This window comes from Myotis myotis, unplaced genomic scaffold (genome assembly GCF_014108235.1).
Source record: "Myotis myotis isolate mMyoMyo1 unplaced genomic scaffold, mMyoMyo1.p scaffold_m19_p_9, whole genome shotgun sequence".
Classification (NCBI taxonomy): domain Eukaryota; kingdom Metazoa; phylum Chordata; class Mammalia; order Chiroptera; family Vespertilionidae; genus Myotis; species Myotis myotis.
In genome coordinates, this window is record NW_023416401.1 from 29644813 (window position 1) to 29670583 (window position 25771).

The 25771-nt window shown below is 52.4% G+C and overlaps 2 protein-coding genes across 11 annotated transcripts in view; one reads left to right on the forward strand and one right to left on the reverse strand.

The window, feature by feature from the left end:
- Window positions 1-25771, forward strand: part of ZXDC (ZXD family zinc finger C) — a 53150-nt gene that overhangs the window by 20928 nt on the left and 6451 nt on the right. For 4 of the 10 annotated variants that reach the window (XM_036321291.1, XM_036321288.1, XM_036321290.1 and 1 more), the window contains 3 exons: window positions 3657-3826; window positions 6068-6169; window positions 7237-8880. The exons of 2 other annotated variants lie outside the window; for them this stretch is intronic. In XM_036321291.1, the coding sequence (XP_036177184.1) occupies window positions 3657-3826; window positions 6068-6169; window positions 7237-7323 (359 nt within the window). In that variant the 3' untranslated portion in view covers window positions 7324-8880. Of the gene's footprint in view, window positions 1-41; window positions 198-3656; window positions 3827-6067; window positions 6170-7236; window positions 8881-25771 lie in introns of those variants that run through there. 4 more of the 10 variants (XM_036321294.1, XM_036321296.1, XR_004969826.1 and 1 more) reach the window with 3 other exon arrangements.
- Window positions 9139-25380, reverse strand: CFAP100 (cilia and flagella associated protein 100). The gene is made up of 15 exons (XM_036322599.1): window positions 25287-25380; window positions 25016-25116; window positions 22602-22803; window positions 20927-20994; window positions 20683-20846; window positions 20386-20466; window positions 18441-18616; window positions 18061-18108; window positions 17893-18001; window positions 14464-14515; window positions 14086-14237; window positions 12644-12779; window positions 11307-11512; window positions 10306-10399; window positions 9139-9443 (listed from the first exon to the last, which is right to left on the reverse strand). The coding sequence occupies exons 1-15, from the start codon at window positions 25378-25380 to the stop codon at window positions 9330-9332; spliced, it is 1797 nt and encodes a 598-aa protein (XP_036178492.1). The 3' UTR covers window positions 9139-9329.

Sequence of the window (25771 nt, forward strand, 5' to 3'; positions counted from 1 at the left end):
GAAAAAATAAAAATGCATTTTTTATGCACTTTCCCCTGCAGCTCCACCACCCAGAGAAAATTACTTCTAATGTTTTGATGTTAAACATTTTCCTATGTGTATAAACAGCCTAATTTTGAAGAAATGGCACTTGCATATTTTTATCTGCTTTTTACTATTAATATGAAAATTTTTCATTGTGAATAAATATATTTTTATAGTATATCTTCCACCCCCCTTTTTATTAAATTTATTGGGGTGACAGTGGTTAACAAAATATTCAGGTTTCAGGTGCACAATTCTACAACACATCATCTGTACACTGTATTGTGTGTTCACCACCCCAAGTCGTCTCTGTCCATCACCATTTACCCCTCCTCCACGTCTTTCTACCCCCAATTCCCACCCCTCACCCCCATCCACATTCACCACACTATTGTCCATGTGCCATGAATTCTTTTTTTCCCTCTCAATCCCTCCACCTTCCCCCCACCCCTGAAAGATGTCAGTTTGCTCTCTATGAGTCTGTCTCTGTTTTGCTTCATTTTGTTAATTAGATTCCACATATGAGTGAAATCATATGGTATTTATCGTTGACTCGCTTATTTCACTTTGCATAATGTTTTCTCCGGGTCCATCCATGTTGTTGCAAAGGAAAAGATTTCCTTCTTTTTTTGTGTGTATATTTTTATTGATTTCAGAGAGGATGGGAAAGGGAGAGAGAGAGAGACAGAATCATCAATGATGAGAAAGAATCATTGATCAGCTGCCTCTTGCACGCCCCCCACTGGGGATCGAGCCTGCAACCTGGGCATGTGCCCTTGACCAGAATTAAACTAGGACTCTTTAGTCCGCAGGCCGATGCTCTTATTTACTGAGCCAAACCGGCTAGGGCAAGATTTCCTTATGTATGTATGTATGTATGTATGTATGTATGTATGTATGTATTATCTATCTACCTACCTACCTACCTACCTACCATTTCCTTCTTTTTGATGGCCCAGTAGTATTCCATTGTGTAAAGTGTATCACAACTGTTTTATCACTCATCTACTGATGGACACTTGGGCTGTTTCCAGATATTTGCTTTTGTAAATAATCCTGCAATGAACATAGGGGTGCATATATCCTTTCGAATTAGTGTTTCTGGTTTCTTCAGATAATTCTCAGCTGTGGAATTGCTGGGTGAAGTAGCAGTTTCATTTTTAATTTTTTGAGGTAACCCCATATTGCTTTCCACAGTGGCTGCACCAGTCTATTGCATTCCCACCAACAGTGCACAAGGGTTCCCTTTTCTCCACACATTCTTGCCAACTGTGGGTTTATTGATGATAGCCCTCCCAACAAGTGTGAGGTGATATCTCATTGTGATTTTAATTTCAATTTCTCTAATGATTGTGATGTTGAGCATCTTTTCATGTCTATTAGCCATCTGTATGTCCTTTTAGGAGAAGTGTCTGTTCAGGTTCTTTACCCTGGAACAGTGCCGGGGTCCAACCCCAGCAGGTCCAGGGGTTCCCAAAGGCGTAGATGGAGTCGGCGAAGAAGGAATGACACGGAGACAGCGTTCAGTTGATCAGCAGCCTAGCCAGGATCTCCAGCCAAGTTCTGGTCTCGATCTCCAGAGAGGTTCTGCTTAGGATCTCCAGCCAGGTTCTGTGTCCATGTTCTCTTGCTAGGTTCTCCAGCCAGGTTCTCCAGGTTCTCCAGGTTCTCCAGCCAGGTTCTGTAGTCATGTTCCCTCGCTAGGTTCTCCAGCCAGGTTCTGTCCAGGTTCTCCAGCCAGGTTCAGTCTAGGATCTCCAGCCAGGTTCAGTCACTGGGTTCTAGTCAGGTTCTCTTGCCATGTTCTATCCAGGTTCTGTAGCCAGGTTCTGTCTCTAGGTTCTTCAGCCATGTTCTCTCGCTAGGTTCTGTCTCTAGGTTCTGTCTCCAGTTTCTGTCCAGGATCTTTTGCCATGTTCTCTCCAGCGAAGTTCTTCTGTCTCTAGGTTCTGTGTGGGTTCTGTCTTCTAAGTTCTGTGTTCTAAGTTCTGTGTTCTAAGTTCTGTGTTCTAAGTTCTGTCTCTTTCTGTCTTATTACATCTGTATTTATACCAGTTGATTCAATCCTATCAATCTCTATTACAAAGGTTAGGGCGTTTCTTATCTCCATTCCAGGGAGTAAAGATTATGTAGCTTAAGCATGATTGTTCATAGTTAAAGTGATTAATTACCCGCCTGGCACTTAGTTGAGGGGTTTTATTCCCTCCCTAACTTCAGGGGAAAATCCCTACCTGGGGAAACAACCTTTCTCAGAGAGGAGACCTTGGTTAAAACACATAGTGCCAAGAAGGTGAGCAAACATATTAAGAACAGTATGCCATATATGCCAGGTCCTTTGAAACAGCAAGGATGGACCGGCTCCCGGCAGAACAGTGGTCGGCAAACTCATTAGTCAACAGAGCCAAATATCAGCACTACAACGATTGAAATTTCTTTTGAGAGCCAAATTTTTTAAACTTAAACTATATAGGTAGGTACATTCAAGTTTAAATTCAACTTTAAATTCACGGTTTTCGTCTTCTGTTTTTCATTGCTTCTTCTTTGTAGCCATCTCAAACAGGGCACCTAAAAAATGTTTCATTTTATAATAATAAAGCCACCAACACAAAATAATTACAATTCTTAAATTGATGACAAAAATACCTGTAGGATTTGCAGCTGTTTGGAAAAATACAGGTAACTTTATGCTTCGAGTAGGTACTTTTGTCACCTGCGCGCGATTTGCGGACGCGACTAGCACTAACCACTGCACAATGAGACTGCTGACTGACTGGCTCACTCAACTCGTGCATGAATCGCGTGCCCTCCTCCGCGCTGCGTGTCCCGCGGCCTGCCGCGTCTTCCGTTTCCCCACCGACCGACACCCCCACTTCTTCTAACGCCACTTCTTCAAAATAGACTCGCCCAGGCCGAAAACCGACTTCTGCACATGGGCCATGAAGTTTCAGTCGCACTACGTGCGTGCCCGCACGTGGCACTCAAGGGGCCAAAGAGCCGCGGTTTGCCGACCACGGCCCTAGAAGAAAACATAGGTAGCAGAGTCAGTTGTCGAGCCAGGCTTTGAATCTAGGCCATTGGTTTCTGCCTCGGATTTCCTGCTGCTCACAAACCTGGCAAGTGTCAGAAAAACCCTTCCAGAGTGTCAGGATTTTTCTTTCTTCTTTGTACTTAATTATTTAAAAACCCTATTTTTATGAAGTGATGATTTTTGTAAAGGAAGCTGGACAAAAAAAGCCTGAAGAATATGGCAGCCATTTAGCATGTGCCGAAGTGTCCAAGGGGTGGGGCCTCTTTTCTTTCCTCTTCCTTGTCCGTGATTCTGCTGCGCCCATGGTTGGTTTGCTCAGTGGTCTCAGATCTGCATGCCTGTAGCTATTGGAGTCAGAGGGTAAGGAAGAGTCTCCACCTTCACAAGTCTGATGTCTGTCCAAGCGACACATATGAGTTTGTTAATCTTTCTCCTGTTTTCTTCACCTCTTACCTCATGACCATCCCTGTTCAGTAATTTTAATTCTGTAAGGCTGTGCAGTGACAGGTAATGGGAAGGCTGACTCCCCCAGAGTGTGGCCTCTGTGAAGGCAAGGGCCTGAACAGCACAATGTACAGTGCATTGTTGGTTTGTTTCATTTTAGGAGCCTCAGGGTCTACTCAGAGAAAAATGAAAGGTGGCAAAGTCACTCCTACTCACTTGTATGCAAACCAGAGTGGTTGGTTGTGTGGGAACCTTGTGGTGCCCGGCGGAGGTCTGCCAGGACCAGCTCCAGCAGCTGGGGTGCAGTGTGTTCAGGTCCAGTTACTGCAGGTAAGAGCCATCGAGCTGGGAGGAGGCAGGCTCGGAGGTGTCCTGGTGAGAGCTGTGGGCAAGGCCTCAGGGCTCTGTCTCTGGGTGCTCCTTTCTCTCAGTGAACGGCCATTCTACCACTGTTCCAAGTCCTGTTTTATATCCTAAATCATCTGTCCATAACCCCAGCTTCTCCCTTCATCCCACCCACTGAGCTATATTTGTTCAAGCTTTTATCTTCATTAAGATCGACACATCTGTGTCAGAACTCTCTGTATGTGTCTGGTCCCCCCTTCCCATGTGCTCTGTCTTCTGTAATGTACTGGGAGTCCTGTGAGGTGTAGACACATGCCTGCTTCATTCCAAGGCCCCCTGTAGCTGTCTTGAGCTGCTTGGGCTGCCTGAGGATGGCCACAGACAGGCACTGCAGCCTTTGGATGCTGTGGCACCTGGCTCACGCTGCCTGCCCCTCCCCAGACCCTGCTTCTCTTTTCAGGGCTGGGGTGCAGGGGCTTCCTCAGGCTGCATTGGTCATCCTCATCTCTGGAGACTGCTGGTAGCACACCAGAGGATGTAGCCTTTATCTATTAAAGGTGCTAGCTTTTAATTTTTTTTCTTTTCCCGTTTTCATTCTTTACCAAACTGAGCCCCTGAAGGGCAGGGCCAGCCACCTCTTAGACTATGCCCCGGGCCCAGCAGACTCTGCAGCTGGCAGCCACTCCACGAACGCTCATTAGACACATTCAGCTCCACACCTCTGTGTACAACTTTATTTCCAGTCTCATTTTTGAAGGGGCAGGATAGAGATGTAAGGTAATTTGGGTTTTAGAACAGAAAAGATGTAAAAGCTGAGGATATGCCCCTCTGACCTGACCCGATCACATCCTGCCCCTTCACTGAGCAGTCTTCTGTGTCCTGGGTACTCTGGGGCCAAAGAGCACTGTGTGGCCAGGGAGTCCCAGTCAGAGATGTCATAGAACATCTGAGTCCTGAGCTGATCTGGAAGAGGGAGCAGGGAGTCCAGTCTGTGGAGTCTAGTTCTGGGAGAGGCTCATGAAGGAAGTAGGACCGTGCTGGCTATGGAGCGTCTGTAGGGTTCAGATAAGTGAAAGAGAGGTAGCAATGGGTTGGGCAGAGCCTGAGGGCGCCTGGAAGATGGGCCCAGTGGATGGCCATGCGGCTGTAGCAAACCAGAAGCAGATGTGAGCGTTTTGTGGGAGCGGGATTTGCCTGCAGAGAAATGAAAGATTTTTCCAAGATAAAGGTAGTGGAGGGGGCCCAGTTTGAGCCTTCTGAACATGGTCAAAGCCAGCAAGCAGATCCCAAGTGAAGATTGCAGGACTCGAGGTTTTGACATGGCGACTGTAAGGAAGCTGGTTCCACTGGAGCTAGTTGGAAAAGGAGTTGTGGTTATTTTTCTAAGGAACACCAATTAAAGATGTCAGTTTTGAGGTAGAGAAACCTGGGTTTTAATCTTTTATCTTTCCCTTACCAGCTAGGGTAGTCTTGGGTAAGTTACTTAAGCACTTGGGGCTTCCGTCTTATCACATATAAGATGGGAATGATAGTGAGTGCTCAGTGCTTGATACAGAAGGTTCTTGAGACTGGAAGGAATGAGAGATACTGATGGGAGTGATGGTGGCACCAGGATTGAGTGATGGGAGCTGTGGATGGTCAGCTGTGCTGACGTGCAGATGAAAGGTGAAGTGTTAAACAGTTTCCTTTTCTGAATTGGACAATTAGGGGCCTGATCGCCCCTCTTGGGAAGACCTTTCATCTATAGTCCCAGCTTGACTGAGGGCTGGATTCAAGGCAGAGATGAGCCTACCTGTGTGGTCTGAGAAGGCTGCTGGAGAGCAGTGAGACACTGAGGGAGGGGTGCCCGGAGCATCCGTCAGAGTTCAAGAACAACCCACAGGAGAGAAATTGGCACTTGGACTGCGGGGAGGTATTTGAGTGTGAGAGAGTACTGGAAAGTTCCAGAAGAAGGACTTGGGAGGGAGGAGCAGCCAGACGGCAGGCGGTTCAGCTCCAGCTTAGCCCCCTGGGCCTTAGGCTGGGATCAGGGTGAGAGATGAGGCTCTCAGCCCCTGATGCCAGTTGCTGCTGGGTTCTCGGGCCTCACCTGGGTCAAGGGGGTGCCTTGCCTGATACACGGGGTAGGACCAGTCCTGCATGTGGCATTGATAGACCTACTCAGGCTGAGGTAGGAATGCTGTCGTGCCTGGTTAATAAAACATGTGCTGTTGCCTCCCTCCCCAGGATGGCCCCTCAGGTGAAGGAGTCTTGCCGGTGGTGCTGAGCCCGCAGTCTTCCACCTTCCACCCCCTGCTCGCCATTGGTGTGCCCGTCTATGTCCTCCAGGTCTGATGCTTTACACGTCTTTGGGTTTGTTAGTAAGATTATCACCAAGCTTCCAGCTTCAGAGGCTGGGCACTGAGGTAGGCCTCGGGTGGAGATCCATTGGGTTGGTTGCCTGGATGTTTGCCGCTTTCTAGAAAAGGTGGGTAAATGGCCAGAAAATAAAAGGATAAGACTAAAGCTCAAATTTGTTGTCATTGTAGCTCCTACTTGTAAATAAGGTGAACATACTCTTTAAAATATTTTATATAGAGAAATTCTAGTCACTTCCTTCAATGGGAAGTTAGTTTTAACCTGTGGAAAAATAGACCCAGACAAATTAGTTTTCTTAAATGGATAAGCTGGGCATAGGTGGCTGTGGATAATTCAGATTTGGATATAAAATAATGAAAGTATTTAGCTTATTAAATTTCTAACAGGCTTAAATATATACTTAAAAATCCATACAAATAGAAATTGGGCTATCAATAACTGCTACACGTCCAAAACGGAAACTATCCCACACGCCACGATATTTTGAATTTAATTAAAAATATAAATTTGCAATGAATATTATAAAAATAAATATATTACTCACAGTTCCGGTGTTCTTGAATATTTTCAGTTGAAAATTTTCACGAAAAATGAGTTTTTAAAGTGTCTAGAGATGCTTATGGTGTACAGAGGGTTAAACATTTTCCTTAATGTCAAAAATGAATTTTGACTAAAGCACTGATAGGAGGTGGGAGCTCCCAGACTGCTGTAGTGGGGACATCCAGAAAGCCCCTTTAGTGTCTACTACATGCTGCCTGGTGTTCCCATTCACAAGATCACTCCTAAAGAAATCGGGTAGGGTACAAATAGCCAAACGCTGGTCATCATGGCCTTGAATCTAATGAGGTAGAAACATTTCTCTAAAAGGTAGAGGTGGAGTAGTTTTTAACAGAAAAGTCAGAAGCACCTGGCTGGCTGGCCCTGCAGGTTATGCTGCTAGTTGGTGAGCGGCTGTGAGGCTGTGAGTGGTCCTGTATTGCCTCAGCCCCCCCTCCCCCCGCTTTCTGACCTCCTCATTACTCTGCTTGGTTTTGCAGGAGGTGCATCCTGCTGCCGGAGGGGCTTCTGGGCCTGAGGACACGCACAGCACAGGCAGCACTGTCAACCTACAGGACCTGCAGTGAAAGCTGCCCTCTACTGGGGGACCCAAGGGCAACGCCTCCCATCTGTGTCCCCAAGAGACTCTGTTACGTGGTCTTGCAGGCCTGGCTGAGAGCCCACTTGGTTTCTGCTGAGAAGGCCAGCCTAGTTCTTCAGAGACTTTTGGGTATACTCATTGAACATGTTTTTTCTTACATTCTATCAGGAACCAGTTAGGGGCCATTCTGTTTAAAACTGCCTTGTCTAAGCAAAGTGCTTCAGTGAGGCAAAGATTGCCTTCCTAGCAAAGCACACCCCTCTTCTGTACTTGTGCCTGTGTGCGCACATCCCTTGTCCCATTCATCTGAGCCATAGAGCACCAGTTGCATTTACAAAAACAGACTTGTGCAGGAAATAGAGAGCAGGTCCCCTAGTGAAATACAACTGTATCTGTAGTAAACCCAGAAGGGGTCTTTCAGCTTTGCGGTCTCAGCATTTGCCCTGAGAGAGATCTAAACGCCCTGCTTTCCCTTTCTGAGAGCTATGTGACAGGCTGTTTCCCACCCCTTTGAATGGTGCTTGTAGCGGGGTTGACTTTTGTCACATTGTGGGGCAGAAGTGGGCTGCTTGTCACAGGAAGCCGAATTCTCATCCATGTTCTGGCAGACCAGGCAGGCTGCTGGTGTGAGGAAATTATTGAGGTGAAGTGGACACATCGGGGGCCCTGTTTGTGAGCCCTCCATGTAGACCAAATTTTGAGCTCACAGTTTGGAGATGGTAGAATTAAAACATTCAAAATAATTTTTTTAAATTCTGTATTTGGGTACTAATGTTTAATAATTTGACGGTGGTTTATAAAGTCATGTTCAGAACACTATAAATTATGTGCAGGATTGTAATGATGGCGTGCACATGTTTTTGTTGAGGTTGAAGGCGTGCATATCATGCCACCACGTATTTTGCAGTGCTAATTCTGTCTTGCAAAAGGAGACGAGTTGATAACCTTGCACATATTTATTTGTTAATTGGTTAGTGGACTGGACATGATCACTCAGAAATGCTGTGTTTGCCTTATGCCTTTTGAAGTGTGTGTTTATTAAGATGCTACTTTGGTTCTCAGACTTGGAATCATCCAAACTCTGCCCATCCTGTGTTTCTTTGTTTCTTGAGTGTTTGGACTTGGGCCCTTGGGAGTGACCTAGCATTCAATTGTGATTCCTCTCTGTCCTATTCTGAGGTGCCACCCCCTCCTGCTCAGTGCTTCTCTAGCTGAAGGAATTTAGGCCCCATTTATAAATGGTTCGTACAGAACTCTGTGCTGCTTCACAAACAATTTCTGTGCTCATGTGGCACCTCAGCCTCCAGGTCCTCCAGAAATCCCCTCCCTCTCCAAGGAGCCAAGCCTGTCGGCCAGGATGGCCATACCTCACTGACCTCCTGAAGGAGGACGTACTGCTGGACCTTTCTCCGGTACGTCCCCCAGTGAATGTCCACTACAAAGTGATTGGTACTGACTGTCAGTTTTCTGGGCACTGAGGTCCCCTGTTGGCAGTGGACCCAACCCTAGTGCAAATGAATAAAAGTTTTTGTATAGTTACATACTGAAGGCTTCGCTTGACTTACTTTAAGGAATTGTGTCTATAGTGTTGACATCACTTTCTCCTTCAGTCAGGAATAATAACCCTCCCATCTGCCCAGCTTGCTGCTTTCCTTCCTTGTCTTTGTGTTGGGGCTGGCCCCACACTGCACCCTAGCGTGGACTTGGCTTGTCTCTGAAAGCAGTTGTTTTAGATGGGAGCCAAGATGGCCTCCTTCGCTCAGGCATTTCTTAGGGTTAATGATTAAGAGGAGTGCTGGCATTTGGAGATAGGATCTACCTCCTTACACAGCCCTTAGGCACCAAAGAGTCATGGGGTTTATTTCACGAGTAAAGAAACATACAGCAGGAGACCGTGAGGCGCACAGCGAGGGCTGCATCTGCCCTGACACAGCCCTGTTCGCTTCCCGCTGCCGTCCTCTCTATGCCGTCAGCCATGGCAGCGCCGGAAGGCTAGGTGAAGAAGAACAGATGCTCCTCCTTCTCCTTGTCCAGCAGCTCCTGCTCAGGCTCCTCCTTGGTTTTCAGGGCCGGGGGCTCGGAGCGGGACACCAGCTTTCTGCCTCTCTGTAGAAGAAGCGGACTCAGTAACCCTCTGCCTGTGGCCTCAGTGCACCAGAGGTGCTACCTAGACATTGAGGGGTCACACCCCTGTCAGGAGGCTGGGGAGCCCTGTGGACCGTCCCAGTCTCTGGTCGCTCCTGGTCAGCCACAGGCTGAGGGCTGGAGTTGCTGAGCCAACTCAGAAGTGTGTCTGTCCAGCACTAAAGCCTGTGCTCTGGGGCAGCTCCTAGAGATGTGGGGGCCATGTGCAGGAAATTCCGCTAAACAGGGAACCCGTCTCGCTGTGGGATTTCAGGGAGACCCTGCAGTGTCCATCATTCCCCACGGCACAGAGGAGAGAGAGTGCTGGTCTATTGCAGGGAAAGCCCATGGGCCTCTTCTGTCTGTCATGGCCATGATCAGCCTTCGGCCTGCATTAGAGACCATGCTGCTCCTGCCCATTCCCTGTGGGATGGAGGATTGGGGCACAGCAATTAAGGGGATTCTGGTGACAGGTGATGAGCTTGTTCTGAGGCAGGTTGTGTGGTGGGGCTCTGGGCAGCTGAGCTCTTTGTGCTAGCTCTCAGCAGGGCCAGGAGGGCATGACCAGGTCAGTCACTGACCAGGAATGTGTGCAGGGGAGCGGGCAGCCCCAGGAGAGGGCTTCTGGAGGAAGGCGAGGGTAGCCCTGAGGGGCAGTAGGCCCAAGAATGGGAGAGCTGCTCTATCCTAGCCTTGCTCTTAGGGGCCCAGGACCGCTGCAGTAACATCTGCAAAGGATTCGGTGAACCAGACTCAGCTGCAGACCCTTTGCTTTCCCAAGCCACACTGTGCTTGGACGTGGGACCCTTCCCCAGCAGTAGCTCCCCAGGCCCACCCTGCCCACCTTCTTCTTGATCTCAGCCTGGGCCCGGGCTTGGGCCCGTTGGAGACGCTCCTCTTGCAGCTGCTTCTGCATCCTGGCTTTCTCTTCCCGGAGTCTAGGTGGCAGGGACAACAAGAGATGCACTACAGACTGGAGAGGCCAGGGGAGGCTGCCAAATCCCCTTCCCAGCTCCTTCCCACACAGTTCTTAGGCCATGGCCCGCCCTCTTCTGAGAAAACTCCCACTCCTCTCCTCCCTTTCCTTCCAGGCCAGGGCCTTGGTTCTGCCCTGCTCCATGGGGAGCAGCCAGCTCTGGGCTCCTGGGAGATAATGTAAAGGTCATCTTATAGCCCCAGGAAGCCCATGTTCTTCGACCTTTATCCCCAGTCACTGGTCCATGTGCCCATGCTTCCCTATCGTCACCCTTGAAAGCCCAGACCTCAGAAGATTAGTAGTGTTGTCTCCTTCCTGTTTGTACTAGGGGTCCTCAAACCACTGCCCCGGGTCTGCCCTGAGCAAGGTACCAAGGACACAGAGCTCATGGGAGAGGCAGATGGCCTTTTGCTGATGGCTGTGTTCGGGGCTCGGCACAGGAGTGAGTAAACCAGGCAGCCCACAGGCCAGAGGAGTCATGGTCCCTGGAACTACCCCACACCCCACCGGCCTTTCGGGAGTTCCGGGCCTCTCGGAGGATGGGCCCACATCCCCTGTGCCGGCGTCTCCGCCCCTCCCTCTCTGGGCTCTGTAATGCCAGCCTGTTTCCCTCCCATCCAGCCAGGAAAATGGCCCCTGTTTTTTGAGGCCAGGCTGTGGTAGCCGCACCTCACTTTGGCTCCCTGACTCCACAACATCCTTCTCTCCACAAGCAGGGCTTCCCTTACCGAGGCTGAGTGTGGGTTCCCTCTGGCTCCCCCAGAGCCCTGCCGTGGCTCTCCCAGCTTGGAGAACCAGGGTCCTTGCCCCTGATTTGGGAATTCTTGGAGGGCAAGACAGCAGGGGGCGGAGGGCAGCCTGGGCCTCACCTCTGGCGCCGCTCCTTCTCCTTGGCCTTCTCGGCCTGTTCGATCTTGATCTGGGGCACACGCTCCAGGTTCTCGAGCAGCTCGTCCAGCTGGTGTTCAATGACGGTCAGCATCTGCACGGTGCCCAGGCTGGACTCCTGCTGGGGACCCACACATTGCCGGTACACGTCCTGCACCTTGCGGTTGAGGCTCTCCAGCAGCTTGTCCTGTGAGGCGGGCAGTCCACCAGTGGGGTTGCTCAGACTTGTGTCCATTCCCTCTCATGATCTGCCCTCACTGCAGCATGGCGAACCTCCCAGGGCCCTGCTCTGCCCAGGTGAGCACTTAGGAAGCCTGGGGAAAACTGAACTGGACACCTGGACTTTCCTTGGCCAGAGCTGTGACACCCTCTCCCCCATTTGCTCTTTTGTGGTCAGCCAGATCTTGGGTTCCACTCGCCACGAGGGTTCATGCCTGTGCCTCGGCCCCTCCCCCAGATGCCTCAGTGTGTCCACCAAGTCCCAGTTCCTTCCTCCTGGGAGCCCTCCCTCTGCTGCCCCTGCACTGACCTCAGCGCCCACAGGACCACATCCTGTGACCTACTTTCTCTGTGGCCCTGGCCTGATGAACTCCCCTCTCTGAGTCTGTCTAACATTCAGAAAACAGTTAACCCCTCAGACACATGAGTGAACCTGTGGACTAAATGAGGAACAGCAAGCAAAAAGGCTTAAGCCAAGCACAGGGCACAGCTGGTGTCCAGTGATGACCAGCAAGAGGCAGGGACACACTGGCCTGCTCATTGTGGCATCCCATGTACTTAGCCCAGTGCCTGGCACACAGTGGGTGCTCAATAGGAATTTGGATGAATTAGGAAGCTGGGGCTGCTATCAAGAGAAGTGTGTGCCAAATCCTGGTCCCACTGCCTGGAACATCTCTGGCCCTCAGAATTCTCTCACACTCTGGCCTGGGGATGTGCCTCTCTGGGGATATTATACATGTTTAAGAAGCCAGAGGTATTTGTCCAAAGAAGGAAGGAATGGAGGAGGTGTGTTGGGCAGATGAACAGCCATGGAGCAGAAACACACAGGGTGCCTTGGATTTGGGGACCAAGGGCCTTCTTCAGCTGGTGCCCCTTGGTCAGGTCCACAGAGCCTGGAGGTGGTGAGGGGCCTGCAGCCCCAGAGCACAGCCGAATCTCAGGCCTTACTTTCCCACTGTCAGAGCTCCAGGCACTGGACCTCCTCCCAGCAGGTGCCTGGAAGAGGACCTCCCCCTCCCCCTCCCCCGCTGCCAGCCTGTGGCCACCTGCACTCCCTTCCATATCCACCGCCTGCTGGCTGCCGCCCGGGGGGGCCTACCTCCTGTGCACCCTTGTACTCGCCGAAATGGAAGACTCGGGCTTTGAGCTCCAGCTCAGCAGCTGTCTCCTCCTCCTTGGTGATGGACATCATCAGTGTGGTGATCCACTGCTTCAGCTGGTTGACCTCCCTATCCCTGGATGGGGGATCAGTAGGGCCCTGCTCACCAGTGTGTCCCTGGGCACTTCACCTCTGAACCTGACCCCTCCTGCCGCTGTCCTGAGGGCTAAGGCAGTGGTCGGCAAACTGTGGCTCGCGAGCCACATGCGGCTCTTTGGCCCCTTGAGTGTGGCTCTTCCACAAAATACCAACGTCTGTGCATGGGCCACGAAGTTTCAATCGCACTGTATGTGCGCGCCTGCACATGGTATTTTATGGAAGAGCCGCACTCAAGGGGCCAAAGAGCCACTTGTGGCTCGTGAGCCGCAGTTTGCTGACCACTGGGCTAAGGAACTGTGACTGTAAAGTATCTACATGCCCAGGGGTTATAGAACCCGGGAGGCTGCCTGCCTCTCCCAGTTCGTGTCTGTGTGTGTCTGCTACCTTCCTGCTTTCTGGGAAACAATATTGCCGAGAGCTAGTAGTTTCACATAAGTCTGGAGACTCCCAGCAGGAGATTCTCCATGGCAGGACATGGGTCAGCGAGACATGGATGTTCAGGAACATGGTTTCCCTGGGGGGCATTGAAGCCTTGGGCTGGCTCCCACCTCAGCCATTGCACTTGCTTTCCCTCTGCCTGGCACCCTCTTCCCAGATCACATGTGGCTTCCCATCACTCGGGAAGTACCTGGCTCAAAGGATATATTCCCCAGGGAGCCTCCCTGCCCTTGTCAATCTGTGCCACCCTCTTCTGTAGCCTCTTCTCGTATCACTCACACTTTCCCTCCTAGCATGTGTCAGTGTCTACAAGTCAAATCTGTGGGCCCCATGGAATGTCAGCTCAATGAGGAAGGGCCTTTATCCCGGAGGACCTAGATCCAGGCCCGACCCAGAATAGGTCCTCAGTCTGTGTTTAGGAGCGAATTCCTTGTTCCCAACAGACTTCACCTAGTGCCCTAACTGATCTTGCTCAGCCCAGCTCTCCTGGACCTGGCTTCAGCAGAATGCACCTGGGGTGAGAGGTTCTTAAGATGCCCCTCTCTGGCTGCAGACTGCTCCAGGGCAGGCATGGACCAGTCCAACGATAGGATCAACTCCCAGGCCACTCCTGGGTCCCCATGACCCTCAACTTCCCTACCCAACAGGACACATCTTCTCACCAGAGCCAGGTACCAACGTCAAATGGAGCTTTCCAGAAAACAGAAGTCAGGGAAAGGCCAGGGCTAGGACAGAGAGGGGCCGGGCCCATGGTCCAGCTGCCAGTGGCTGTGGAGGTCCCAGGATGACAACCAATGATAGAGTCCACCTCCTCACTGGCTAGGGTGGCCCCACTCAAGACTTACATGCGGATCTGGGTATTTTTCAGGGTGAAGCTCAGCTCCTCCAGGGCCTCCTCCATCTCCTGTGTGTTCTGGATCAGCGAGAGGTTCTGCTCCTCCAGGGTTGTAAAGACTTCCAGGAGCTGGTGGGGCTCCTTGAAGTACAGCTCCAGCCCCTGCAACCAGAGCTGTGTGTGTGCAGGGGGGAGACGGGGGGGCCTCCAGGAGCTGGGGACTCCACGAAGTACAGCTCCAGACCTTGGAACCAGAGCTGTGTATGTATGTGTGTGTGTGTGTGTGTGTGTGTGTGTTGGGGTGGGGGTAGGGGGCGAGAGGCCCCCAGCAGTGCAGTGGCAAGGGGACCTGGCTCCCGCAGACCCTGCCAAGAGTGGGGCCACTGACCTCTCCGTCGCTGTCTGGGTCCTCTTCCTTGGGTAAGGTAGAAGAGCTGGACCTGTGGAGAGATGTGGGTTTAGGGCGCTAGGGCCCAGCCTGGGCCATTGTGCCCCATCTCAGTGGTGTAGACTCCTGGCATTTCCACAGAATCTCCTCTCCAACCCCATAACCCTCGTCCCCTTGTCCATCACGCAAGTTACCCAGGTGGTGGCACCAGCTTCCTCTTGGTCCCCCAGCTGTCACACAGCAACCGGGGGTATCATTTCGAAATTCAATTAACTCTCAAAATTCAATTAATCTCTCTCTAGTTAGAATAAAACTCAGCCTCCACCCGGGAGCTGTGGGGGCCCTGCTACCCTCCCAAACCATACCTCCCCCACTGTCCAAGGTTACTCTGCTGCCAGCTCCCTTCCTGTCTCTCTAGGTGCTGACTCTGCCTCAGGTCCTTGGCACCTGCGGCTCCCACTACTGGGGCTGTCCCTCTCCATTTATCGTCCTTTCTTAAAAGCCACTTTCAGGGCCTTTTCTGCCCATCTCCTCTATCTAGACTTGGCCTTGGCAGTTGTCCTTGATGGCCCTCATAGTGCTTCTGTGACACAGCCACCTTCAACTGACCCTGAGCACCCCACAGGGTGAGACCATCCTGGGCCAGCCCTCAGGGGTGCAGAAAAGGCTGTGTGGGCTTGGAGCACTCAACATGGGACCCAGTCTTGCCCCACATCCAGACCTGCTTTTATCACCCTCTGTGCCTGCTCCAGCCTTGGCCCCCACCCTGGATTTGCAGGTTCTGCTGGCTAAAGAAGGGCCAGGGCAGGCTCACAGCCAGAGAGACTCCAGGCCCTGACCCACCTGCAGCCGACAGGTGATAAATGCAGGGCGCTGTGGGAGAGACTACTAAACACTCACTGGGCCTGTGCCTCATATTGTATACACATTGATGCCCATTTGGCAACTAAGGAACATGCAACTCAGATATCGAGTCACCTACCCAAGGTCACCTGCAGGACACTGTTGGCCCATAAGCCGTTTTGGAGAATCTGCCCTCAAGATGGACCTAGCCTGAAGTGTGGACTGGACTTTAAGCCCCACTCAACCTCTTGGCTAAGTGTCATGTGCAGAGACCTGTCACATGACCAATAGACTGAGGAACCCAGATCCTAACCAGGACTGTGTGCTCCCAGACCTCTGTTCTTAGGGAGGGGCCTCACAGTGGGAGCTCTAGGGCTGAGGGAGAACTTAGGCAGAGGAAGCATGCATATCTAACCCCCTGGAGCCTCCATTCAACACTCAATCGGAATACCAGCCCCCACCAGCAGGGGTCGCAGGCTTCAGAGTTACCCATGGCATTTGCCTGGCCAGTGGTGGTTGCTCTCCATAAGGCACGAACCATGATTCATAAAGATGAACGTAAGCTTGCAAATTGGTAGTGCTTGGCTCCCCTTCAGCCTGAGAAGTATCGGTTTGGTATTTGGGAGGTTGAATGTAGAGAACATCTAATGGGAGACACCCATAAGTGCCTGGAGCTCAAGAAACTAGGAGAAGAACCATGGGAGGGGGTGGCCAGGCCATGGTAGAGAAGGAAGGGCAGAGGACAGAGTACATAAAGGGATGAGCAGAAGAGACAGACTCCGAGAGGGAGAGTGAGGGGGAGGCTCCTGAGCCCCCGGGCTACCCATTTTCCCCATCTCCCCAACCACCACCCTCATCCAAGCTGATAAACTAGGAAGCTTCCAGAAGAAAGCACAGGAGACTATTTTAGTGACTTTGGGGTTTGCAAAGATTTCTTAAGTAGGGCACAAATGCACCAATCATAAAAGTAAAGATTGGTAAACCGGACTCAAAAGATAGCATTAAGAGTAATAAGGCAAGCGAGACTGGATAAAGATACTTATACTACACTTATTACGTAAAGGACTAGCACCCAGGATATATAAAGTGCTAATAGGAAACCAGAAAAAAAAGGCTGACAATCCAATAAAAATGTACAAAGATTGAACACTTTTCACAAAGGAGGACATCCGAATGGCCATCGTATTTTTCGTCATGAAAATGTCACAGAAATCATGAGCTATCACTCATGCTTGCTTTAGCTCTGTCTTTGATTTTCTGTATTCTGAAAAAGGGATTCTGCCAGCCTACTGCCTTTGGACTCAAGTGGAAGCTCTGCCTCCTTGGGTCTGCAGCCCGCCAGCCTGCCTGCAGGCTGTGGACTCACCAGCTCCCCAATCGCATGGGCCAATCAAGCTCTCTGCCCTGGCTCCAAGCCTACCAGCTGCTCTGGCTCCCCACATGACTCTCCAGGCCCTCATCCCTCTGGCCCGAGGTGTCCAGACTTCATGGGACAGGCGAGACCTGGCGGTGGCCCTGGCCCTATAAAGGCAAATACCAGACAGCCCTGGGATGCAGTGTTTGTGCCCAGCTCCATGTTTACATCTTGTGAAGTTCACCTCAGTCAGCATCAAGAGGCCAGGGGCTTGGCAGACACCAGGACCCTGGAACCCTGGCGACGGAGGCCCCCTGGCAATGCTGTTAATGGAGAAGTGGTGAGATGGGAGGGTTAGCTCCTTGTGAAAGGAAGGCTGGGCATAAGAAAATCGCCTTTGCTTATGTGTAGGTTGAATCATAAGGGCATGCCAAGTACCCTTTTGACCTGCACAGCAACTTCATATGGTTCAACGCACTATTTGCTTAAACACGGCTGAAAGGACATGCAGGAAATAATAAAACTCATCACAGCGCTGCCTGTGGCTTCCTGGCCAACAGCCTGGCAGGAGGTGCACAGGAACTGGGCGTTGAGATTTCTCCGTTTAGCTAGAGTTGTGATTACTGTGAGCGTTTCCGGGAGGGAGGAGTGACTAGGTGACCCAGCAGCTCAGCATAGGAACCAGGTGGGGTGGGTGGGGGACAGCTTCGGCCTTGCAGGCAAAGGAGTGGAGAATCAGGTTTGCACTGGTACATGGATCGGCGTGGGGTTTCTGTTGGTACCTCACTGTGTTTCTTAAAAGATTTGAAAGAGACTGTCACACTGAAATCCGGGTAATTTTATAAAGCAGTCTAGATGTCTGGCTTCTCTTGAACAGCTCTGGAGCTCTGGCCCTTGGGCCAGCACTCCCTGGCCACAGAGGACCCGCAGGGGGCATGTGCCATCCTGTTCCCTGTGCCCATCTGGCTCCCCTCATCTGTTCACATTTGACTAGTCTATTAGCACCCAAATGGGCCACCCCAGGCTTACTAATAGTACATTTACTGAATCAGGCAGAAACAAACCTTTCTTTAGAAAACTTCTTGATATTCTAGCTTAAGTCAGACTATGTACCCTCCTCCTACTCTCCCCGCTCAGGGTCTGGGCCTAATCTGGGTGCCCCTGGCGGGAGCCATTGGGGAGCACCGCCCACCAGGCTCCAGCCACTTTTGCAGCTCCCCCAGCCCACTCACTTTTTGGAGTCCGACCCAGGCTGATGGTCGTGTTGGCCAGGGCTGGTCAGCACCTGCCCGACCCGGATCACCTGCAGCACTTTCCAGGGCTTCCGTGGGCTTTGCCCTTCTGCGGGAGGCAGAGGAGGAGTTTCTATTTGCCCCAACCCAGGGCGGGGCCCCTCCAGCCGGGCAGCCACATACCTTTGGAGGTCATCTTTCCCTTGGTCCCCGGTCCTACAGAAAGCAAGGGAGAGGTCCCTGATGGCCTTGGCTGGAACCAGGCCTGCGGCAACATTGCTTGGGGGCGCAGGGTTCCCTGGGACCCCTCAGTGGCAGAAGAAGGCAGGTGCATAGGAGAAAACCCCTTGGGTTTGAGTTGAGAGCCAGCCCCATTTCCCCAAGCAGGTGCTTGTGCTGAGCCACAGGTGGTCAAGGGGCGGCTGCCCCAGCTGGAGCTCTGCAGGGTGTGGAAGCGACCAGTCCCTCGGCCTGGACACTTCCAAGGCCTATGCTGGTGGGCACAGGGTGCAGATGGACCCAGGGAGCTATCTTCTCTTTTCAGCTACCTTTGTCACCTTGTGACAACTGAGCGTTCTCCTTGGCCTTGGCGGCCTCCTTGGCCTGTCTGAGAGCCAAGTGCTTCTTCTCTTGTTCCTCCAACCAGTCCTTGGGCGACAGCTTGTACAGGAAATCCTTGCAGACCTTGTAATGTTGCAGAGTGTCTTCAAATCTGGAGATTTCGCTGAGCCGGGGGAGGGGACAGTGAGGTCAGGCTCTGCCCACTGGGAAGCCCCTCCAGAGGGGACCCCAATGCACCCTGGTCAAAAAGGGCGGGCACAGAAGCACTGTTGTGCCAGGGAGAGGATGCCCACCTTGCAGGAGCCAATCCCTCCCAGAGTGACAGCCCTCAGGGACTGTCTTGCCCCTCCCAGGGTGGAGCCCAGAATCCTCAGACCCATGTGAGCCCTATGTCCTGGTGGTGTGGCCTTGGGAAAGTCAGTGAACCTCTCCTGGCCTCAGTCACTTCATCTATAAGATGGGCAGCAGCCTGTAGGGATTGAAGCCCTGAGACCTTTAGAGCTCAGGGAAAATGATGAGCTTTGTGTTGTGGGGAAGCACCCTTTGGCCAGGGGAGAAGTGATGAAGGGAAATGTGGGCAGGCTAGCCCAGGCCAAGTTTGCTTCTGACCTTATCTATAAAAATTATATCTATATCTATATCTATATCTATATCTATATCTATATCTATATCTATATCTATATGCTGAGTGGCCAGATTACTATGACCACCTGATGTTTGTAGGCAAATTAGCTATAATTTCGCGCTGAAGTTGCTAGAGGGCCAGACCATTATAAATAGGGAAGCAGGTTGTTTACAACGACAGTAGAAGTGATTTTTTTCTGAAGATCTGGGTAAACAATGCGATTTAACAGCCTTTGAATGTGGGATATATATATATATATATATATATATATATATATATATATATATATATATACTGAGTGGCCAGATTATTATGACTACCCCATCAGTACTTCGTTGGGCCACCTTTTGCCTTCAATACTGCAGCGATTCTTCTTGGCATTGACTCCATGAGATGTTGAAAGGTGATGCGAGGAATCTGACACCATGCCTGATGAATAGCACTGTCCAGTTCTGTGAGATTTGATGGTTGTGGAACCAGCTGCCTGATGGCTCTTTTAACTTCATCCCACAAATGCTCAATTGGACTGAGATCTGGTGATTGTGGGGCCACCTAAGCAAGGTAAAGTCTCCCTCATGTTCTTGAAACCACTCCTGCACAATATGAGCACCATGGCATGGCACATTGTCTTGTTGGAAGAAGCCATATCCATTGGGATACGCCATCAACATGATAGGATGAACTTGATCAGCAACGATACTTAGGTATGTTGTGCTATTCAGATGTTATTCCACATGAATTAAAGGGCCCAAATCATGCCAGGAAAACATGCCCCAAACCATAACACTGCCCCCACCAGCTTGAAGGGTTGTACTCATGCATGTGGAGTGCATGCTTTCATGCAGTTTCCGCCAAATTCTCACTCTGCCATCTGCATGATGCAACTGGAAACGTGATTCATCGGACCACATGACTCTTTTCCAATGCTGGACTGTCCAATCCTTGTGTTCCTGTGCGAATTGGAGATGCTTTATCTTGGTAACTGCAGACAGCAAAGGTGTTTGAATAGGCCTTCGGCTTCCATATCCCAGACAATGCAGTGTACGGCTAATTTGCCTGCAAATGTCAGGTGGCCATAATAATCTGGCCACTTAGTGTATGTATAAATAAATAAATAAATTTATATTTATATTTATTTATTTACTGGTTTGAGAGAGGAAGGGAGAGGGAGAGAGAAATAGAAACATCAATGATGAGAGAGCATCATTGGTTGATTGAGCCCTGGCCGCCATTGATCCGTGATCTCCTGGTTCATAGGTCCATGCTCAACCACTGAGCCACGCCCCCCAGGCAGCCTCGGACCTTACCTTTTGATATTCATGATCTGGGTGGTCAGCTCTCGGATTTCAGTGATCTTCTCTATCTTCACTTTGGTTTCCTTCTCTGCCCTGAAGGGTAGGGTGGGGCAGGGAGCCAATCTCAGACTGTTCAAGAGGCCAAACCGCCCTCAGGCCAGGCTGGAGGTTGGGGAGCTCCCAGAAGCCTGGTTTGGGTCAGGGGTGGAGGCTGGGGCTGAGGCTGGGTGCAGGCTAGGTCGGGTGGTTTGCACAGGCCCAGGGGACTGTAGGGGCATGGCCAACCAGCCCCTCTGGCCACAGGCTCACTCTTTCAGGGCCTGCACTGAGCTGCGGTCATTCTCCCTGAGGAACTCATCGAACAGGGTCGAATCCTTCTCCAGGGCCTTCTCAGCCCGCTCCAGCTCCGCCTCCTCCTTTGTTGCCAGCATCTCCAGCCGCTGGATCTCGCTCCGCTTCATATCCAGGGCATACTAATGGCCACCAGAGCAGGGATTACCCTCCCCACCAGACAGCCCACCCAGGTCCCCTTCAAGGGAGCAGACGGGCCTACCTGGAGGAGGAACATTTGCCGCTTCTGGTTGATGTACTTGTATATGCTGTCAGAATCCTCTTTCTTTTCTGCAATGAGAGGAGGGAGGCATCTGGGGGGTGGGCAGTGGGAGAGAGACTCAGGTGTGGCTGAGGATGGGTGCACAGGAAGGGGGTGCTGGTCAGCTGCTCCTGGTGCAATGCAGCGCTATCACAGGGGGCGTGGGAGAGCCAGCCCTGTCTCCTGCAAAGGCGGAGAAGGCCCCGCTGATAGGTCACACCTCCACGCCTGCAGCAGTCCAGGTGGGAAGAGCCTCTCTTGCTGCTGCGCTCCTCTCACCTGGAATGAGACTCTGGACACCGCTACCCTGGGAGTTTCACCCGACTGGACTTCATACCAGAAGGCCTACTGCCCAGGACCTGAGAGAAAAATGTGGCAGGATCATCTCAACCGGGGGTGCCCTGAGCCCCCAGGGCCCAATGTGGGCAGCAGCTAAGTCTACACTGCCAGGGTTTCCCCAGGTGGGGGGACATCAGGGTGGGCTCCTGGATGACCGTCCAGAGGACAAGCAGAGAGGCAGCACGGTGGGGCCACCGGCCATGGGGGCTCTTTTTTGGGCCTTTCTGGAAAGGAAGACCTAAACACTCCCCAGCTTTGGAGAGCACAGAGACTGTGGGAAGGACTGCGGAACCGCGTGGCTCTGTCTTTCCAGTCCTCTCCTTTCCAAAAGCTGCAGGGGTCCTGCTTTAGGTCTAGATGCCTGGCAGCGAACCCACTAGGCCCCTGCCTCCTGGTCCACCCTGGGGGAGTCCCTGCCCTCAAGGAGACCCAGCTCCTCACTGGAAGCCAAAGCTGGACACTGACAAGTCTTTTGTCCAAACAGCCTGGGTCCAGGCTTCCCCATCCAGGTGTCACCTGCCTCTCCTAGGGCTTAGGGATAGAGGCCGAAGGCAGAAAGAAAGCACATGCCGTGCTACTCCTCCCATGCAGAGCTTGGCGCACAATCGTCGGAGCAAGCACAGGGTTTCCTGCCCCAAAGAACAAGCCACGGTGTCAGGGTGGAGACTGGGGCCTCCTTACGTGTATATTCATATCCAGTACGCCTGTAGCCCCGGGGGCTCCAGAACTCTCTGATCCCAACTACTACTTTCTAGCCGAGTGATACTATATTTTATCATCTGGGTTGGTAGAATATTAATTCATTTTCAGTACTGTAGATTTCCTACTGGGCTACAAAAATAACTGCCCATGCGCGCACACACCCACACAAACACACACAGTTCTTTCTCACGATATGCTGTGTTTGACGAGGTTGAATCCCCCCAACCATGAGGTTGCTACTGTCATCAACCAGGAGAGGAAACTCAGGAAAGGAGTTAGATAACTTGGCCGGACGGAGCAGCCACTGAGATCTGAACCCAGGCAATCAGTTCTACACTGACTCTTTATCCCCATGTTAAATGCCCATATTTATACAACCTGCATTTGTTGTGCCTCATCAGCACTCAGAGTGCATGCAGTACTGGGGTCCAGAGGCTTTTAGATTTGCACTCCACCTGGACTTGGTGTTTGTGATTCAGGAGGCAGGGGTCATACAGGACAGGCGCCCCCACTGCACTGCGGCCCCTCCTCTGCAGCACGGCCCTCGCCTGGAGGCACAGACCCGACGTCGATGTTGGGAAGAGAGGAGCAGTACCTTTGGTCATGGCCAGCTTCCAGGAGGTGTGTTCCTCCTGGAAGGCGCTCATCTGCTGGGCCTCGGCCAGGGCACGTGCCTCCTGGTCATCCGCCCGGTCCTGCAGCTGCAGCTCATGCAGCAGGCTGGCGTGCTTGGCCAACACTTTGGATGAGTAGGTCATCTTCTGGTGCAACTGCAGCATCTTCTTCTTCTGCCGCTCCTGGGGGGCGGGCGAATCAGGCGAGGCCTCCCAGTGCCGGCCCCCACACACCCTTCCCCCTCTCCTGGGCCCAGCTGCCTCCTCCTGCGTTGTCCCATGCCAGGGTCGTATGGATGTGAGGTGGTTCGCACTTGGTCGGTCGGGTGGGGGGTGCCCATGTGCCAAGCGCAGGAAAGATGGTGGAGCTGTGTGTGTGTGGGAGCACCCTGGGGTTCTGCCCACGACTGCCCCGTTTCAGAGGGAGTGGGCAGGACTGGCCTCTGGAGAGCCAGGTGCAGGGGGGCAGCCAGATGAGCACAGGCTGTCTGCCAAGTGATGTGCATTCTGGATCAGTAGTTCAGGGACATACTTACTAAAAGATGACTCTTGGTGTATCTGAAACTCACACTTAAACTTGTATTGTGATTTGCTAAATCCAACATCCCAAGGTCCAGGGAAATTAGATCCGAGTTTCAAAAAGAAACTTGAAACCCTGAGTTTGATCTGCAAACTTGTCGGCCAGTGTCGGGGCTGTGCTGTCACTGGGGTTCTGCACCTCCCCACCTCTTCTCCACCTGCCCTGACCTGTGGCCCCAGCCTTTCACTTCAGAGGATCCCAGGATGGGAGGGGGGTTGGGGTCTCTTCTTCCCAGAGGCTTCATTTAGATCTCTGGCTTCTGGGGTGCCCTGACTCTTCTGTTCAGACCTCGGGGGTCTCCACATCCCTCATGGGGTGGGCTGGGATCGGATAGGCCTCATGTGAACTCTTCTTTTGGCCTTTCCTGGGTAGTTCTATTTCCTACTGGGCCTGGCAGGTGCAAAATCCAATTCAGCCTCTAAAGAACGCTGCTTAGGGAAAACCTAGCTGTGGCAGGATCCAGTGTGAGCCCTGCATAACAACAAAATTGGGAAAATGTCACCCTCTAGAATCCCTGTGGCTGAAGACCTGTGTTTAGAAGTTATTGGGTAGCTGCTTTTGATCATGGTGAGGTTGGGGGGATCCATGGGGCAGGGTGGGGAGGAGTGTGAGGTTGGGGAGCTCAGATGGGGTGTGGGGTGGAGGGTGAGGTTGCAGGGGCTTTTGGAAGAAGATGGAGGTAGCCCTGAAGCAGGGCCAACCTGGCAGAAGAAAATGGAATTCTGCACTGGTGAGCTAAGTCAAGGTCAGAGAAAGTCTGGGCGTGTGTTTGCAATATCTCCCTACTCTGGAGGCCTCGGGGAAGTGGGAGCTGCTCAGTGTGGCTTCTCATGAGCTTCCTTCTAGGGCATGAGTGGGTGCACAGCGTGGCATGAGTCGGGGGAACATCGATGGATGGTGGCCCTCCCAGAGTTTCTAGGCCAGAGGTCTGGGGTGTCAGTACCGGTTGGAGTTGCAGTGGAAGCCACAGCTCTATGCAATCTCAGACTCTGAGCCCTGAAGTGGGGTGGACAGAGCCAGCCCAGGAGGGAGCCCGAGACACTAGCCATGAGAGTACGGCCAGCACAAGCCACTTCCCACGGAAGATGCGTACCTGGTGAGCTCTCCCCATGCCTGGCTGCAGTGAGGCTTGCTTGTTTTGGCTGGCCATGCCGCGGCAGGGTGGATGTGTGTGGGTGTAGGTGGGGGGTGGGGGGGGTGCAGGGGGGGCGGGCAGCTGTATGGGTACATGGGCTCTTGGGATTGGGAAGCAAGAGAGACTATGTTGGGGTGGAGACAAGGCACAGCCTGGGGATCAGGGCTGGCCCCGGGACTCCCAGGCACTGCTAAGGGGCATGCAATGTGTATGTGCACATGTGTGCATGCCTGTGTGCATATCTGGCCTCTAAGAGTTCCAACCAGGGGACTGTGCAAGGCAAGAGCAGTGGGGGCCAGCTGTGGGGAGGATTTCCAGGGGGAGGTGAGAGGGTCCCTGAGGTCTGAGATGGGCCTCGAAGGACAGGAAAAGCCTCAGAAGGGGATGGCATCTCTGGCAAGGGACAGCAGAAGCAAAGGCGTGGTAGCAGAGGCTGTGGCCACAGCAGCTCCCAGGAGCCCAGCCTGACAAAGGCCCAGGCACAATGGTGGTGAAACTGGGTGACCGTGGGACAGGTCAGAGACCTGAGAGCTAGGGGGAGTTTCCAGTTCATTTTCTAGGAAATGGTGAGCCATTCTAGAGTGAGAGTGACCGGGGGAAAGTGCTCTTCGGAAATCTGGCTGCTGTTGCTTGTGTAAGGGAAGAAAGCGCTGGGGCAGGCCTTGGTCCTGCGTACTCACTGCGTGAAACTTATCCCGCTCCTGATCTCTGAGCAGGAAGAAATCCACGTTCCCAGACATATGGAAAGGATTAGTTGAACGGTCCGGAACAACCACAGACACTGGGGAGGGAAATACCTCATTGGAGAGACGAGCCAGCTCTTCCAAGCTGAGGCCTGTGCCTCTGGGGTCTCACCACCCTCCCAGCCCAGTATAGGGAGCTTCTGTGAAAGCATGAGCAAGTGACAAGTGTTCTCTTGGGCCCAGCTGTGCCTGGAGTCCACTCCTGGACCTTCCAGCTCCGTAAACTCAACCGAGTTGGCATTGGGCTTCTGTTCCTGGCACCTGAAAGAGACCTGATGAACACCGCCCCCCGTCTCAGACATGTGCGATGCCCCTGGTCCTCTGTCCTCCCATTTAAAGTCTCAGGAACTCCTACTCTGTGGGTGGGGTGGGGTGGGGGGTAGGAGTGAGAGCCTGCCGACTCCAGTGCTGAGGCGCCTGCCTGTCAGTGGGAAGTGAGCGCTCTAGGTGAATATGCTTTGTCCTTGCAGGAGTCTCCACCAGTGCACCCCGCCCCCCCGCCCCGCCCCCCGCCCCGCCCAGGGGAAGACTGGGCTTGGGGGTGGGTAAGGGCAATGTGGCTGAGGCCTGGAGAGGCAGTGTAAGAATTTGGGAGGTGGGGACTACTAAGGACCCCAACTCTGCTACTCCCACCCCCAGGGCTTAGGGAGAGGCTCCTACAGCTCAGCTCAGAGCATGCCAGGGAGGACAGAA